Consider the following 16,663-nt stretch of genomic DNA (forward strand, 5'->3'; position numbering starts at 1 on the left):
ATGGAAAGCACTTTGTTTTTTTGGTTTGTTTTAAAGTGAATCAGTTATACATATATCCAACTCTTTATTAGATCCCCTTCCCAGAAAGCACCTTGAAGAGTGCCAAGCAGCACGTGTTAAGCCTTTGAGTTATATAGTAGGTATAAGATGATACACAATCTTTTTTCAACCTTCACAAGAGAAAGGCAAATTACCTCCTTCCCTTAAAAAAAAAAAAAAAAAGGAAAGCAAGTGGACATTGGACATGAAGAATTCTTTTCAAGGAAAAAGTTCCAGGGAGTATTGCCAGGGCCAGTAGCAAATGAACACTCTAGTTCTGTCCATACTTAGAGCAAAAAGTTTTTATCTAAAGCAAAGTAAAATAATGAATCAGCATGAGTCTCTAAGCACCAAAAACAATTATAGTACATATTGTATTTTTGAAAGTTTCCATCAGAAGTGTTAAAAAAAAATTTAAACATCAGTGTTGTAAAATGTTAAGTTTCAATTATTTGGGCATCCATCTGGAAAAAGCTCATCTTCAAAAAAAAAAAAACCCACTAGATATTGTTTTACACACTGGGAATTTTTAAAATCTAGAATAAACTAAATATTCTATAGTAAAATAAACCATAGTATAGATTTTCTTTTAGAAAACAAACTAAAAATGAGGAATATCTGGTAATGTATATAATATACAAATTCTGAAATCCTATTCAAAGAAGTTTACAATGAGAATTGCCACCAAACCCCTTCATTTCACCCATAATTCAATACTATATCATACACTCAAAAAGACAAATTATACTCTATTTTCAAACAGGGATAATAAGGGGAGTACATTTTCTATAAAGGAAATTTTAAAAAAGAAAAAAAAGAACCTTGTTTTTTCTCATCAAGGGTACAATTTCCCTAATGCGCACTAATGTCTATCACTTAAATTTTCATACTGTTTATCTCCTTCCTATATTCTATGATTTGAAAGCAAAATTATAGGTACTTCATCATTTAAATCACAGCATATCACAATACAGTCTTATATTACTTAAGAGAAGATGTCCTGGCAATAACGTTTCTCTTTTAACTAACGAGCAGATACATCTAAGTGCTACAGAATTAAAAGTGTCCATCTGAGAAGGGAATAAAGCAAGCACCTTACCTATCTACGGCAACGACAACACTCTGAGAACTGGTCTCTCCAATGGATTCCTGAATACTTGCTATCTGCTTCCAGTCCACATTTCCTCCAACTGCCACACAGGAAAGGGAGGCATTTCAGTATGAAAAGCATTCAGTGGAAGAGCACACGTTCAGTTCTAAAACACATTTCTGAAATCAGTTATTTTCCTAATGAAAGAAATCAAGCTTTGGGGAAGCGATTCTTTTGGTATCAGTGACCATTTATCAAGGCCAAAGGTGCTTACTGAGCTATATACTAAGTGGTATACAGACATGGTTAGAGACACAAACTGTGTTTGCAAAGATCACACAACTTAGCGGCACTGAGAATTTTGATCACAAAATTAATGACATTAGGAATAATTTCCCTCACTGTTTAAGAAACACAGCACCAACCCCAGTTCCAAAGATATCTACTAATGGGCTTCCCTGGTGGCGCAGTGGTTGAGAGTCCGCCTGCTGATGCAGGGGACATGGGTTCGTGCCCCGGTCCAGGAAGATCCCACATGCCGCGTCCGTGAGCCACGGCCGCTGAGCCTGTGCGTCAGGAGCCTGTGCTCCACAACGGGAGAGGCCACAACAGTGAGAGGCCCACATACCGCAAAAAAAAAAGATACCTACTAAGGAGGATTACCAATTCCATGTATCGATAATTAGATCTCCCCTGTAATGCACTCTCCAGTCCCATTTACAAATGTTTACTGGAAATTCTACCAGTATGCTGTAATATTCTCTTATTCATAAGAATCACTCATCTTTTCCCCCAACACTGGTTCCATGTGTTAGGTAGCAAAATAACAGTTTCCCCAGTTTTCAAACTCTTAACCTTACAATCATCTTTGATATCCTTCCCTTCCTCCACTTTCACTAAATCTTTCTTTTGGGCTGTTTTTCATATGATTCATTCATTTTCATGCCTACTCGGTTTAGACCATTGTAACTTCAGGCCCAGATGACTATTACTATATATAACAGTTCCCTCACTGCTTTCCCTTTTGCTGATTTTCCCCCTCTTCAATCTCTCCTTTCTTCTCCTGGAGATTAATTTTCCTAAGTCATCACCTTCATTTTGCTTACTATTACTTTCAGGACAAAGTATAAACTTTTCAGCCTAGAGCTTAAGGCAGTTCCCTTCAACATTCTTTTTTTTCCCTTCAACATTCTTGCCAATACCTGTCTCTATTCAGGCCATCCCACACCTACCTAAAATTTATCTACCAAGACCCAAATTTGAGTTCTCAATGAAGGATTCCCCTCCACTGTTTCACCTTCCTCTGTAAGTATTTAAGTTTATACTTAAATAAATACTGCTCAAATCAGAATTTCTTCCATTTAGTTTCTTATTTATATTACTTTAGGTGTGTTACTGTTGCCTTCTCAGCCAGATAAAAAGTTCCAAGATTAGGAACCAAATCATACACTTTCTTTGTATTCCTCTACTCAATATTAAGTCCAAAGCAAATGCTCAACAAATACTTCTTGACTCGATTGACTAGACACTCAATAAATGACTTTTTGAATGCAAACATAACAGACAATGTTATTTAAACTACCTGAACTCAAATTCTATTCCGGGAACTGAACAAAGTGAAAAGAATGTGATCCCTGTCCTACAGGGCTAACAATTTACCAGGAGAGACAGGCTACAACCAACTTTAATACAATATAACAATTATTTCATGGCTGAAATGAACTAATTACATATAATACAAGTGTTGTTAAACAGAACTAATTTTGACAGGGGAAGGGAGAATGCGGTGTTAGCTCATGGAAAGGCTTCACATGACAAAATATTAATTCAAGTTAGGCCTAAAAGGATGATCATGTGGGAAAGAAAGGAGAAAAAGCAATTCAGGAAGAAGGAGCAGCATACATAAAGTAATGGAAGTATGCACGTGCAGGTCATGTTCCAACACACTTGGGTGAAGCCATAATGGAGGATGATTCTGGCAGGGGACAATGAAGGAGAGAAAGACGAGCAGTAGGAGATGAAGCTGGAAAAACAGACTAGAAATAGAATGTGAAGAACCTGGACTGTCACGTTTAATGCACTACTTTTGAGAACAGGGAACCATCAGACCTTTTAGGAGATTGACATGATCCAATCTATTTTCTGAAAAATAATTCTGGTAATATCTGTAGAACACAGTGAAACAGGCAGAGCTATTGGAGCCATGGAGACAAATTAAGAGTCTATTTCTATAACACAAGTGAACAAGGATGACAGCCTGAAATACGTGACAGAGAACTGGGGTGGTAGAGAAATAGTGTCAAGCCACACCTGAGGTATGTAGCACATTACAGGAATTTAATGAAGAAAAATCTGTGAGAAAAAATAATGCCAGTCACCACATAACTTTGTGTGTCAACTGAATGTCCTTCCTATAGAGATTTCTATACCTTTTATATTTAAATATTGATATAATAATTTGTGATCATTAATAATAAACTTACTTAAAGAATATTTAAAATGCCTAACAATCCAAGAACCAATTTCATAAATATATAAAATCTTTCAGGGCTTCCCTGGTGGTGCAGTGGTTGGGAGTCCGCCTGCCAATGCAGGGGACACGGGTTTGAGCCCTGGTCCGGGGGGATCCCACATGCCGCAGAGCGGCTGGGCCTGTGTGCCGCAGCTGCTGAGGCCCGTACGTCTGGAGCCTGTGCTCTGCAGCGGGAGAGGCCACTGCAATGGGAAGCCCACGCACCACAACAAAGAGTAGCTCCCGCTCACCGCAGCTAGGGAGAGCCTGCATGCATCGGCGGGGACCTGACAGCCAGAAATTAAAAAAAAAAAAAAAAAAAAAAAACTTTCAAACATCTGTATAACAGTATAAGTAACAGGCTAATAATTTCAGTTTTACCAAAGAAATTATTCAAAAGCACAAATATTTAGGTTAACTAAGAACAAAGATGTAGGTGCTGTGATATTCACGTAAGATTTATATGACCAAGCAACTGAATTTTTAAACTTTAATATATACCATAAAAGAACAGTATGCATATAATTCAAACCTAATAATCATATGCTATGTATTCTTTTCTTTCTTTCTTTTTAAAATAAATTTATTTATTTATTTTTGGCTGTGTTGCGTCTTCGTTACTGTGCCCGGGCTTTCTCCAGTTGTGGCGAGCAGGGGCTACTCTTCGTTGCAGTGCGCAGGCTTCTCATTGCAGTGGCTTCTCTTGTTGCGGAGCACAGGCTCTAGGCACACAGGCTTCAGTAGTTGTGGCACGTGGGCTCAGTAGTTGTGGCTCACGGGCTCCAGAGCACAGGCTCAGTAGTTGTGGCACACGGGCTTCGATGCTCCACGGCACGTGGGATCTTCTCGGGCCAGGGCTCGAACCTGTGTCCCCTGCACTGGCAGGCAGATTCTTAACCACTGTGCCACCAGGGAAGTCCCATGGTGTGTATTCTTAATAACTAAAGTTCCATGTTTCCAAAAAGTGAAAGTACAGATTTGTATCACAGCAGTAAGAAAAGTCAGATAAACATACACTCAGCCCCATTAACCTGGTTACATGAATATCTGGAGTATGGATGCTGTTAATAAAGGAGGATATTAATTTATTTCTTAAAAAACATATTATATACAGACTAAACCAGCTCAGTCATCTGTACCACATCCTCTTCTAGATTCAGTTCTGACCACAGCATCCTGAAGAAAGCATTTGTCTGAGCAGGTGACAGGGCACAGTTGGAAGGGTGGACATCTGCCACACTGGGCGAGCTGGGAACTAACCACTGAGATAAGCTGAAGGGAGGGCTCTGCCCAACAGGGGCCGCGTCAACAGAGTGGCTCCCTCTAGGACACAGATTAAAATCTGAGAGACCTGATCACTTTGCAGTGAGTGGAGAACGCAGCAAGCTGAAAAGAGAAGTGGACGACACAAGAGGAAGCCTATATAAAGCATAAGAGAGGTGGAAGAGTATGGCTGGTCGCTTGAGTGGCTTGGAAGCTTGGAATTTTTATCTCATTTCCAGATTCCAAGTGTATATTTTAATATAAATTCCCTTTTCCTGAAGGGAGAAGACAGCTCTTCTCATCTCCTTGCAACCTAAGTAGCACAGCAGCACAGTGATCAAATTAATTTTACTTCATTATCAAGTATACCACTAAGCATTATCAGCAATTATTATTTCTCTTGTTTTTACTAACACTGATAGAAGATAAAATATTCCACTGGTATATTATTTTTAGTGTAACCTACTTCTGTTACTTGCCAAAACTGAGCCCTGGCAACCTCAACTATCTTTGGTTGGGCTTTCCTCCACTCCCTAGGACTTATTGGAAAAAAAAAAAAGCAGCTTTCAAAAGCTGCTGAATCAATCAATGCACATTCACTTCACTTGCCTGTAAATATTTTTCATTTGTATCTCATTCTGCCTGCTGGAACAATTATAGTTCTAATGTCTGAGTCAGACTTCCAGGTTACTTCCAGGTTACATAGGTCACCAACCATGCAGGTGCTCAGGCAGTTCTAAATCCTGCAGCTGGCTCACCAAGTCATCGGGTCTATACCTACACCTCCCAGAATCACAGAATCTAATACAAGTGAGGTACAGGCTGCACTGCTGGCTGCCACAGCTGGATTACCACTGGGAACTAACTGTTCCAGTCCAACCTGAAGCCACACAACATGGTCCTCGTCTTTACTTCCTTCTCTATGGATTGTTTTTCAAGCTTGAAATTCTTCTAAATTTCCTAAGAATTTTTATTGCAAGCAACAACAGAGAAATCACTAAATCATGAAAAGATAGAAATGTCCAGAAATACAACGTTACAGTACAAAGCCTCAAAAGGTAAATGGTGGGACTTCCCCAGTGGTGCAGTGGTTAAGAATCCACCTGCCAATGGAGAAGACACAAGTTCAATCCCTGGTGTGGGAAGATCCCACATGCCCTGGGACAACTAAGCCTGTGTGCCACAACTACTGAGGCTGTGCTCTAGAGCTCACACGCCACAACTACTGAAGCCTGTGTGCTCTGGGGCCCGCGTACCACAACTACTGAGCCTGCGAGCTGCAATTACTGAAGCCCATGCACCTAGAGCCCGTGCTCCGCACCAAGAGACGCCACTGCAATGAGAAGCCCGCACACGGCAACAAAGAGTAGCCTCTACTCGCTGCAACTAGAGAAAGCCCATGCGCAGCAACGAAGGCCCAATGCAGCCAAAAATAAATAACATTATTTTTTAAAAAAAGGTAAATAGTAAATATTCTTAGATCTCAGGTTTATTCCTTCTTGTTCTCTTTAAGTCATGTCTCTAGATTTCTTGGTTGGAAGTGAGGTAGGGAGGATGGATAAAGAATAATCCAGGAACAATTAATATACCAGCCACTGTACTAAGTCCACTTATATATATTTTTATTTAATCCTGACAACTCTGTAAGTAGATATTACCATTAGTTTGCAAAAGAGGAATCCAAAGCTCAGAGAATTAAAGTAACCTGCACACAGTAAAGAAGAAATATGGAAGAATTCGAACCCAGAAGTACAGTATTCAAAGTGAAAGACAGTCTAAACTTGGCTTCTTCCCTGGTGGAACCCTTTCCATTTATGACTAAAAATGTATTGTCTTTGGTTCCTCTGTACCCATTTCTGCTAATACCTTCTTTTTTTTTCTACTGGGTTAAATCTGGAAGGTCCTGGCTATACTGAGTTCATGCGGAACCATGGGAAAGTTTCCAGACTGGCATTAAGAGTTTGGTTATGTCTGCACAGCGCCTTTAAAAAAAATATGAATATGAATGCTTTCTCCAGTTGCCCCAACTATTTACCATCTTAAGCCTTCACTCATAAATGTTATCTGCTTAGTCTTAAAAGCTGGTTAATTTTTTATATAGATTTTCAGATTATTTTCCATTACAGGTTATTACAAATATTAAATATAGTTCCTTGCACCATGCAGTAAATCCCTGTTGCTTATCTATTTTATGTACAGTAGTTTGTATCTGTTAATCCCATATTCCTAATTTTTCCCTTCCCCCCTCCCTATTCCCTTTGGTAAATATAAATTTGTTTTCTACGTTTGTGAGTCTGTTTCTGTTTTGCATACAGATTCATTTGTATTATCTTTTAGATTCCACCTGTAAGTGATATCATATAATATTTGTCCTTCTCTGTCTGACTTACTTCACTAAATATAATATTCTCAGTCCATTCATGTTGCTGCAAATGGCAATATTTCATTCTTTTTTAGGTAAAAGCTGGTAATTTTAAACTGAACCTTTCTCCCACCAACTGTGAGATTATGACTAACGGTCACTTAATATTGGAAACTAGACCAGGCAAAAAAGACTTACAATGTCACCTTGCTTTCCCCTCATAAGGCTAGTCAAAGGGCACTTTATCTTATCCCTCTAATTCTGTTTTATTGCTACAACAAAGTTACTTATATTGAGCAAGTTAAAAATAAATTTTGATACTTCACAAAAGTAATTCAAAAACTTCTCACCTAGCCCGAGACCCACAAATTCATCAGCAGCCTGCTCTTTTGTTCCCGTAAGAGATCCTTCTCTGCCTCGCACTGTTCCAGAAATGTACCGAGGTTTCACTCCAGTTCCTATAAGTTGTGCAAGCTCCAACTGACTGATGCACTTCAGAATCTTAATTACAAAAAGGAAAAAAATTTAAATTCCATGTTACAAATGTTCGCAAAAATATTTAAATATACTCAATCACGATTTAAACATAGGCTACATTATAAATCATTATAAAAAGCTAAATGTACTTACCCTGAATATACTAAATTAATTTTCTCCCCAAACACTTAAGCATGTCAGTGATATACTGTTTAGCATGAGATCATTTTATAAACCAGATTGCAAAGCTGAAAATAAAGGAAGTGCTTATACCTCATGCCATGAATTTCCTAGATAATTTCCATCTGTATGAGCCACTGTGATAAGTGTTTTAATTGTGTCAATGTTCTTCTGTTTCATTTCAGTAATCCCAGAACTCACTGTAAGTAAGGTAAATCTTGCTAGCGCCTGGACATATGCATCTCTTTCCAGCTATGAAAAAGAGAAAAAGCAAACTTACATGGTTGTAAACACAACAGGGTAATCCCTAGTTCCCTACTGACAAACTGTTTACTTGTTTAGTAAGTTGTTAACTAAGTCATGAATTACATATAATACCTCAAACTGTAGTTTTTTAAATTTTAAGATGAATGAAGCAGAAAAGGATGAATTTCTAAAACTGAAAGGCAATGGAGGTGTCAAATCAAGACAAGATTTTAGTGACAATAATTCATATATATAGTAAAAAAAAAATTCATTGAGCATTTATGTTTCAAGTGACTGAACTAGCAGAAAGCTGATTTATAAATTTGCTCATTTTTTCTCTACAGCTAGACTACTTTTTAAGCTATAACATTCATAATTAAATGTGAAATGGGTTTTTAAAAAGAAAGCAGGCAAGCATTGGCTAAAATTTATTATCAGACAAAGCATATAAATTACTAGAAGGGACTGTCTTCATAAAAATTGTTCTAGATACTTGGGTCTCTTAAAGATAACTTGTTCTTAGGATAGGTAAAGTTATATATATATATAAAATGTGAAAAATATATGATTCAATAAATAAAAACATGCAACACAGATAAGATATTCAAATTGCAATACAGGAATTCAAACTCTTAAGGAAACTCTGTACATAGCTAATATTCTACAGAGAAAAAACTGCAAACCAAAGTTATTATGACGAATTTTAGACACATCAATAACTACCCTGTTCTGTCACAGCTTCTTGGAAACGTAAACATGAAGACAGTTAAATTCCATTATAAACTTGAAATTCATTTTTAATAATTTCAACACCAGAAATAATTTAAACTGTAGTAATGACAAAAGTAATTTACGTTTTCCAGACTGGCTACAAAGGCAAAATTCTTTGTTACCTGAATGCTGAAAATGCATGCAATTCTGATTGCACATCTTATACCTTCCAGGCAAAGAGAGGCTACTTCAGTATCATCACAGTCTTGTAGACCCACACTGAACGCAGCCAGAAAAGGGGTCCAAGCCAACTACAAAGATTAAAAATTTGAAATACATCACAAACATCAAGTGATAATTAAACTTTATGATAATACTATATTAACATTTCTCAGATTTCAGGCAATTTGAGGAAGTTCTGAAAAAAACAGCAATGAGTTTCTTGGCATAGTTACTTGGAAAGCTTTCTTAGACAAAGGAGAAACTATATAATGCCGCCTGGGCTTAAATAAGCGGGAGAGCAAAATTATAAATTTGGGAGAGGACACTAGGCATATTTTAAGCACAGCATCTATAAATTATTTACATTAATGAAAAATGGGAATAGTCAATACTCATAAATTATATTAATTTTACCCCTGACTTCAGAACTCCTCTCCCTCTGTAAGCTGTGTCTCTTGAAATATTTCATGGACTAATTTTATTTCCAAGGAAATCCTTTTAACCATTTTCCACTTGTAACAGTTACATTACTCTCTTTTCTTTAAGCCTGCTCTGTGGACACCATTTAGCCTTATTTATTTATTTTATTTTGGTAGTCAAATATTTTGCTTTGAAACACGAGCGATCTCTGGTTCCTAGTTGGACAATATTTTAAAATACAGTTCAATAAAATACATCTTGATTACAGACTATGAAAGCCAACAAACACTAAATTTTAATAGAACTGAATACCTTGTGAAATTGTAATGTAAAATAAACAAAAAAAGAGAGCTACCTCTGACTACTGAAAATCCTCATATCAAATCATATGTGTATATACTGGTGTGTGCATGTGTGTGTATAACTTTGAAATGTCTGATACAAGAGTATTCGCTGCTTTTGATAGGTCAAAATGAAGCAAAACTATATATCCGTATAGCCATACAGATGAAAAATGTTTATACCAGTGTGGTACGGAAACGACAACTGGAATTTTTTAACGATCTAAAAAAATTTTAGCACTATTAAGAAAAACAAAATCACCCAAAGCTTTGCTTATAACATCAGAAAGTTTAGAAGTACAAGTGTAATTCCTAAACAGAGGAATATAAGCCACAGTAACTAACTTCCAGTCCTAGCCTTGTTACTTATTTAACCTCTTTTTTTCTGAACCTCATTTCTTCCCCTTTAATACCTGGACTGCCACTACAGAGAGATGCTGTGGGAAGCATAGGAAGTGCACTACCTTTAAAATACAAAGCACCACATTAAAGTAATAAATTACACATCCTATTATAAGTGAAGAAACAGCACATCTATTTGGAAACCTTTGTAATATTTTATACAAGGAGAAGTATAAGGTTCTTAAGCCTGTGACAAAAGGTTTAACCCCACTGCAAATTAAAGACAATGACTTGTCTTATCAAATTATACCTAAATAACATCCAGAGAACAGTGAAATTGTCCCCTCAAATGTATAAATCTCTACAGAATACAATCTGGCGATATGTAAAAAGGTTCTTAATAAGGTTTTCATCCCTTTATATTATATCACATTCTAGGAATCTCTCATTTATTCCTTTACTCAGCCAATGCTTATTTACTGAGCACTAACTACAAGCCAGGAATTGTGCTAGACATTGGGAAAAGTCAACAGAACAGATGAGTCCCTTGCCTCATGGAGCTTAAAGTCTAGTAAAGAAATAGCCATTCAGTTTTAAAATAAATAAATGTATAAATACATACTGTTATAAATACAATGAAGGAAGAGTATAGCATGTTATGAAAAGGGACCTAATCTAGATTAGAGGGGCCAGGGCAGAACTCTCTGAGAAAGTAACATTTAAAGTAGAAACTACTCAGGCAAAGAAGGAAAAGGCATCCTAGACAAAGGACACAGCTTATATGAATGCTCTGAAGAGAAAATAATTTAGGACATTCTAGAAATGGAAAGAATACCAGTGTGGCTGCAGCACAGTAAGAGACAAGAACTCTAGCGATGAGGTTGAAGGAAGGTGGAGCTCTAGACCACACATGGTCTACAGACCCTTGGGATGTGCTAGGTTTCATCATAGCTGCAAAGTCAGTGAATGGCTTTAAGGAAGAAGATGACAGTTCATTTTGTATTTTAAACATTCTGGCCTCTGTAAGTGGGTACGAGAAGCACAAAAGTAGACATAAGGATACTAGTCAGGAGGATGTTACAGTGACAAGAGTGAGAAATGAAAGTAACTGGAGACGGTAATTACAGTAGAAATGGCAGTGAGAGGAAAGGTTCTTAATTCTAGCTTAGAGGATTAGTTTAAATAAAGGATAACTAATCCAGAGAATAGATCATAAAAGCTATTTATGAAGAATTTTTAATGATATGGGGAAATACTTATGTGAGAAACAGCAAGATACAAAATTCTATACACAGTAGGATCACAACTGTTTAAGATAAAAAGTAGTATGTAAACATATAAACAGAAATTTTTTCTGAGTGGTACAATTATGGCTGGTTCCTTATTCTTTTCGTTTTTTCATCCTCCACCTCCCGTCTACCAAAAACATTTGAAAAGAAAAACAAAATAAAGGTATAAGATTATTCAAAACAAAACAAAAATCTGCTTTGCAATTTATTTCGTAATAAAGAGAAAGTATACCTTATATTTTGACATCACTTTCTACATTATGCCAAAAGGAAGGCCAGTTATACTCCACTGTTCCTTCTAACGTTATCTCCCTAGCATCCCCGCTTGCGTCCTGTAACTCTCCATCAACTTTTAGAAAGGTCACTATCACACAGACCTTGAAGTAGAGGTAGAACTGTAAAATTTTAGAGCTGAAACCTTGTAGTCATCTTTTACTACCCATACACATATGTAGTTATGAATGAGAACTCGAATTATAATCTTCAACCTCCACAGTCCATCTAACCACACTGTGTCACAAACAGAAATGTACTTAACCCATTTTTCCTTCTCAAACTTGACTGGATTCCCCTCCACTTCCCTACGATCCTTATGATGCACTGCTTACTCCTTCTGGAATTTGAAGAAAGGATAGAAAAAAAGAATAGGAAAATGAAGACTGAATGGGAAATCATATTTTAAAGAAGCAGTAAGAATCATTCTTACTAGATCTATAAACATAAGAAAGCTCCCTTTTGTTCCTGACTCTACTTTCTGGGCCCCAGGAATACTCAGAACCCTCAGCTTAGTTCCTGGGCCAGAGCACTGAAAGAGAGTAGGAGGCTCAAGATCGCTTTGAGATTTCAGGGAACTCCAAAGCTCTAAATAGAACACAGAGGAAACCAGGCCAAGGCTTAATTCTCCAAAGAGCTTTCTGTTCTTAAGATCACACGCCTATTAATTGCTAATCATGCATACCTTTTCTCATTCTCTTCAAGAAAAATTTTATATTTGCGATCTCCTAAATAATATGGCTTTCACTTCTGGGTGTATACTAATGGGCTATATCACTGTATTTCCTTAACTTAAGAATATGCTGAACAGGACTTCCCTGGTGGCGCAGTGGTTAAGAATCCACCTGCCAATGCAGGGGACACGGGTTTGAGCCCTGATCCGGGAAGATCCCACATGCCACGGAGCAACTAAGCCCGTGTGCCACAACTACTGAGTCTGCACTCTAGAACCCGTGAGCCACAACTACTGAGCCCACGTGCTGCAACTACTGAAGCCCATGCGCCTAAAGCCCGTGCTCCGCAACAAGAGAACCCACTGCAATGAGAAGCCTGTACACCACAACGAAGAGTAGCCCCCGCTCGCCGCAACTAGAGAAAGCCTGCGCACAGCAATGAGGACCCAATGCAGCCAAAAAATAAAAAAATTAAATAAATAATTTAAAAAAAAGAATATGCTGAACAGCAGTATACATAAATATATACACTGCAAACAAGTTCTTAGTAACGCTTACCTTAAACATAGGTCTCACGTGCTCCAAATGTGTCGCACTTGTGAAAGGTGCTTGAACGTGGCTCACGGCCTCCATGAGTGCTTTAGCTGTCTTGGCCATCTGTTCCATTTCTAAGTTATACAGAAGTCTTCTTTGTTTTTCACTGGCTACATCTGAAACAACAAACACTATTAGCGTTTAAAATGTAAAGCCTTTAAGAATGCTATTTTGATGTTTTAGTATAAAATAATAAGTACTACCAATGAATACTAACTCAAAATAGTCCTAAGAAGCCAGACACAAAAGGTCACATAATGTATGATTCCATTTAGATGAAATATCCAGAGTAGGTAAATCCACAGAAGCAGAAAGCAGACTGGTGACAGCCAGGGGCTGAGGAAAGGCAGGGAACATGGAAAAACTGCTTAACGGATACGTGGTTTTATTTTGGGGGGATGCAATGTTTTGGAACTATACAGAGGTGGCGGTTACACAACACTGTGAATGTACTAAATACCACTAATTGTTCACTTCAAAATGGTTAATTTTATGTTATATGAATTTCAAAAATGAAAGAAAAAAATATCCTGAACTAGGAGGCAGGGATACATGGAAAATCTATGAAAAGGGAAGAGAGTAGGTACAAATCTGTCACAATGAAAGTACTAGGGAAACAGCCCAAACATGGTCTAGAAGAGAAGAGAGGTTAGTAAAAGGCAATGGTATCCTCACATGACACAGGCTTGAATGATCTCCTGAGCTGACAAGAAAACAGTGGCCCTAACACTTGGGATGATTTCAGAATTTCAGCACACCATCACCTCCTTCCCATACCCCACTGCTCAGTGATTTCCTACCACCATATGGAGAAGAGGCCAGAGAATGAGGGGTATGAAGATGTTACTATACGGGTGTGAGGAAGAAAGTGAAATCAGATAATTGGCATCTACTTAGGTGTGAAAATGAAGTCTTGATCAATATACTTAATTTCTTAAGTAGAAGCAAATTAACGCTACCAAGTAAACTGCTGATTGGTGCTGGACTGCAGTAAGAGCCAAGGATGCCGAGTTCAAGACGTGGCTTTGCCACTCTTTGGGTTTTAGGTCTAGAGAATTAGTGAAAGTTTTTACATTGCACTCAGCTCACAGATTCTATGATTCTAAGTTTCCTAACCTCTCTGCACTTGTTCCCTCTTCTATAAAATGAGGGAGAACTTATTAAAATTCCTTAGAATCATTCCCTATATTCCCCAAAAGATAAGGCCATTTATACTCCACTATTCCTTCTAACATTATCTCCATAGCCTCTGACTCTCATCTGATAATTCTTCATCAACTTCTAGAAATACACATATCACACAGGCCTTTTCGATTCTCTCCTGTTGACAGAATTTTGCTACTGCAATTTGTTCTTTTAGATGAAGCTTGAGATTCCACTTCCAAGTGGAAGTTGCTCAGAAAGGCAGTTGTTCTCTTTCCATGTTATATTACTGAGCCACTACCCTCACCTCATTCCTGCAGTCAGATTTTAGCTCTAATTTAATCACCACCATCTACATGCACAGAACGTGGAGAATGGGGCTAGGCCCCCCACCCCCACCCCGCTGGCTCCTGATGCCAGTCAGATTTGGGAATGCCACGGCGCTATAACTTGTGGTGCATCTGAAGTAGTGAGTTCCAACCCCCACGAGCTCCCCCATGACCCTAACCTTCCCCATCTCCTTGAATCACCCCTACTTCCAGCTTCTGTTTATGTGTAATGATAGGTGAACCAATGGAAATAAGTTGCTTGTAGATGACAAGGAGGCAGTAAGAAAGAATGAGAGCTGAAATCTGACTCTTGGGGTTGCTTAACCAATCAATCTCTTTTGATCTCCAAATATGTGCTGATATTAACTGCTAAATGGACGAGTGTGTATTAAGTGCACACTAATCCATGCATATTATGTAGCACTTTCCATTTATCACCGGTCAGTGCTATCTTTCTTCAGGATACGGGAAAAAACACAATCAGATTAGCACACTGTATATTATAATACTTTTCAGTACAATAATACTTGATCTACTCTAAGTAAAACACTTTCAAGAACCCATAGTTTTCCTCCGAAACAATCAGAATTCAGTTGATTTGGACACTTACTTTGTTTACTTGATTTTGTAGGGATTGTTAGTTCTTTTGTTTCTTTCATTGATATCTTTTTTCCAGCTATTTCATTATAGATGGCTGATAGATACTCTTCAGGAAGATCTTTACTGTCATTGATACCTCTATTCATCTTAATGTACTGTTCCTTTGTCATTTTATTTTTAACCTAGAAATGAAAAACCATTATAATTCCTAAAAATTAACAGAAAAATACTCATATAAGAGAATTTATAAATACTTTGAGGAATAGAAAGTGGAAAATACTCAACAAAACAGACATTAAAATGAAAAAAGGAAGTCACAGAAAATAAGGACAATGTAGGAAAGACCCATCCTGGTAATATACTAGTTCACCTTGCTCTGAGGAGTGCGTGAGTAATCTGTAATAAGAAAACAGCGAGACTGAATAATGAAATTCTTTGCTTTTGCCCAAGGTTTAAGAGCTCTAGTCAGAGTCCTTTAAAAAAGGACCATGACAATTATTAGACACTTATGTCATCAAAAAGATTCAAATCTTAGTTCAGAAGAACATAAATGTGTTTGCTAATGATTTAAAAACTGATTTTATGTAACAGCGGATGCAAGAGTAACAAGAGCTGAAATTTATTTAAAATCAGATAGCAATCTCACTGACTCATCATGGCAACTGAATATTAGGTGATCTGGGCAAAGTATCCTTGGAACATTCTGCCTTACTTAAGAGTATGCTGAACAGGAACATCCTACTGCACACCCTGATAAGTCTTTGGAGCACAAATCTGTAGTACGTAAGATGGTAGCCCTGTCGCCAAACTTGGGAACTAGCACAGACAAAGTGTTTATGCTTTATATCCCTGAAAACCCAGATGGATAAAACCTGTAAGTCATATGATGTCTCTGAAGATACATTTACTTAATTAAACATATTCCTACCACTTTCCATGAAGAATTTAAGGCACCTCTAAACATAAGTGTCCTGTAAATTTACAAGAAGGTACACAGAATGACAATCAAGTAAGTCATCAGAAGTTTGCAAAACTAACTATAGAGAAACCAGAACGTCCAGAGGATATAACTGGGATACAAACATTTATTTAGTTCTGACTATTCTGCAAACAGATCTTTCCAGTACGTCAGAAAGGGTGAGAGGAGCACTTCTCCTACAAAAAAGTAAAAATATTACCATAAAAGTTTCCAAATGTAATTTATTATTACTCAAGGGAAAAAAGCTCTAACATACTAAAACTTTGAAAACTTATCTTGAGTCATGGCACTTAAAAAACATTAAAAGAAAGCCATTTCACCTGAAGTTCTGATGAATATTAAAAAAGCAATGACCCAGGGATACCAACATAAAAGACCACACAAGTGCTGCCAATAAGAGGCTAAAAGAAGATTAACATCACCGGAAATTTTGAACATGGTATGATGTTTTAGCATTGTGCCAATGAGAGACAAAGACAAGCCCTGGAAGAAAATCTGAAGTAGCAGCAAAGTATATTTGTGGATCTGGGCTGGGAGGTAGGGGTAGGAGCTCCAAGCACGTTGGAGAAGAGACTAC

General features: G+C 37.5%; 1 protein-coding gene across 2 annotated transcripts in view; it reads right to left on the reverse strand.

Moving 5' to 3' along the window:
* ARFGEF1 (ARF guanine nucleotide exchange factor 1) overlaps nucleotides 1-16,663 on the reverse strand; it is a 134,324-nt gene that overhangs the window by 28,123 nt on the left and 89,538 nt on the right. For both annotated transcript variants that reach the window (XM_030859606.2, XM_030859610.2), the window contains exons 18-23: nucleotides 15,118-15,289; nucleotides 13,000-13,151; nucleotides 9,063-9,191; nucleotides 8,017-8,175; nucleotides 7,617-7,767; nucleotides 1,139-1,229 (exon numbers count right to left, since the gene is read on the reverse strand). In XM_030859606.2, the coding sequence (XP_030715466.2) occupies nucleotides 1,139-1,229; nucleotides 7,617-7,767; nucleotides 8,017-8,175; nucleotides 9,063-9,191; nucleotides 13,000-13,151; nucleotides 15,118-15,289 (854 nt within the window). The remainder of the gene's footprint in view (nucleotides 1-1,138; nucleotides 1,230-7,616; nucleotides 7,768-8,016; nucleotides 8,176-9,062; nucleotides 9,192-12,999; nucleotides 13,152-15,117; nucleotides 15,290-16,663) is intronic.

The sequence above is a fragment of the Globicephala melas genome, chromosome 17, assembly GCF_963455315.2.
Source record: "Globicephala melas chromosome 17, mGloMel1.2, whole genome shotgun sequence".
Classification (NCBI taxonomy): domain Eukaryota; kingdom Metazoa; phylum Chordata; class Mammalia; order Artiodactyla; family Delphinidae; genus Globicephala; species Globicephala melas.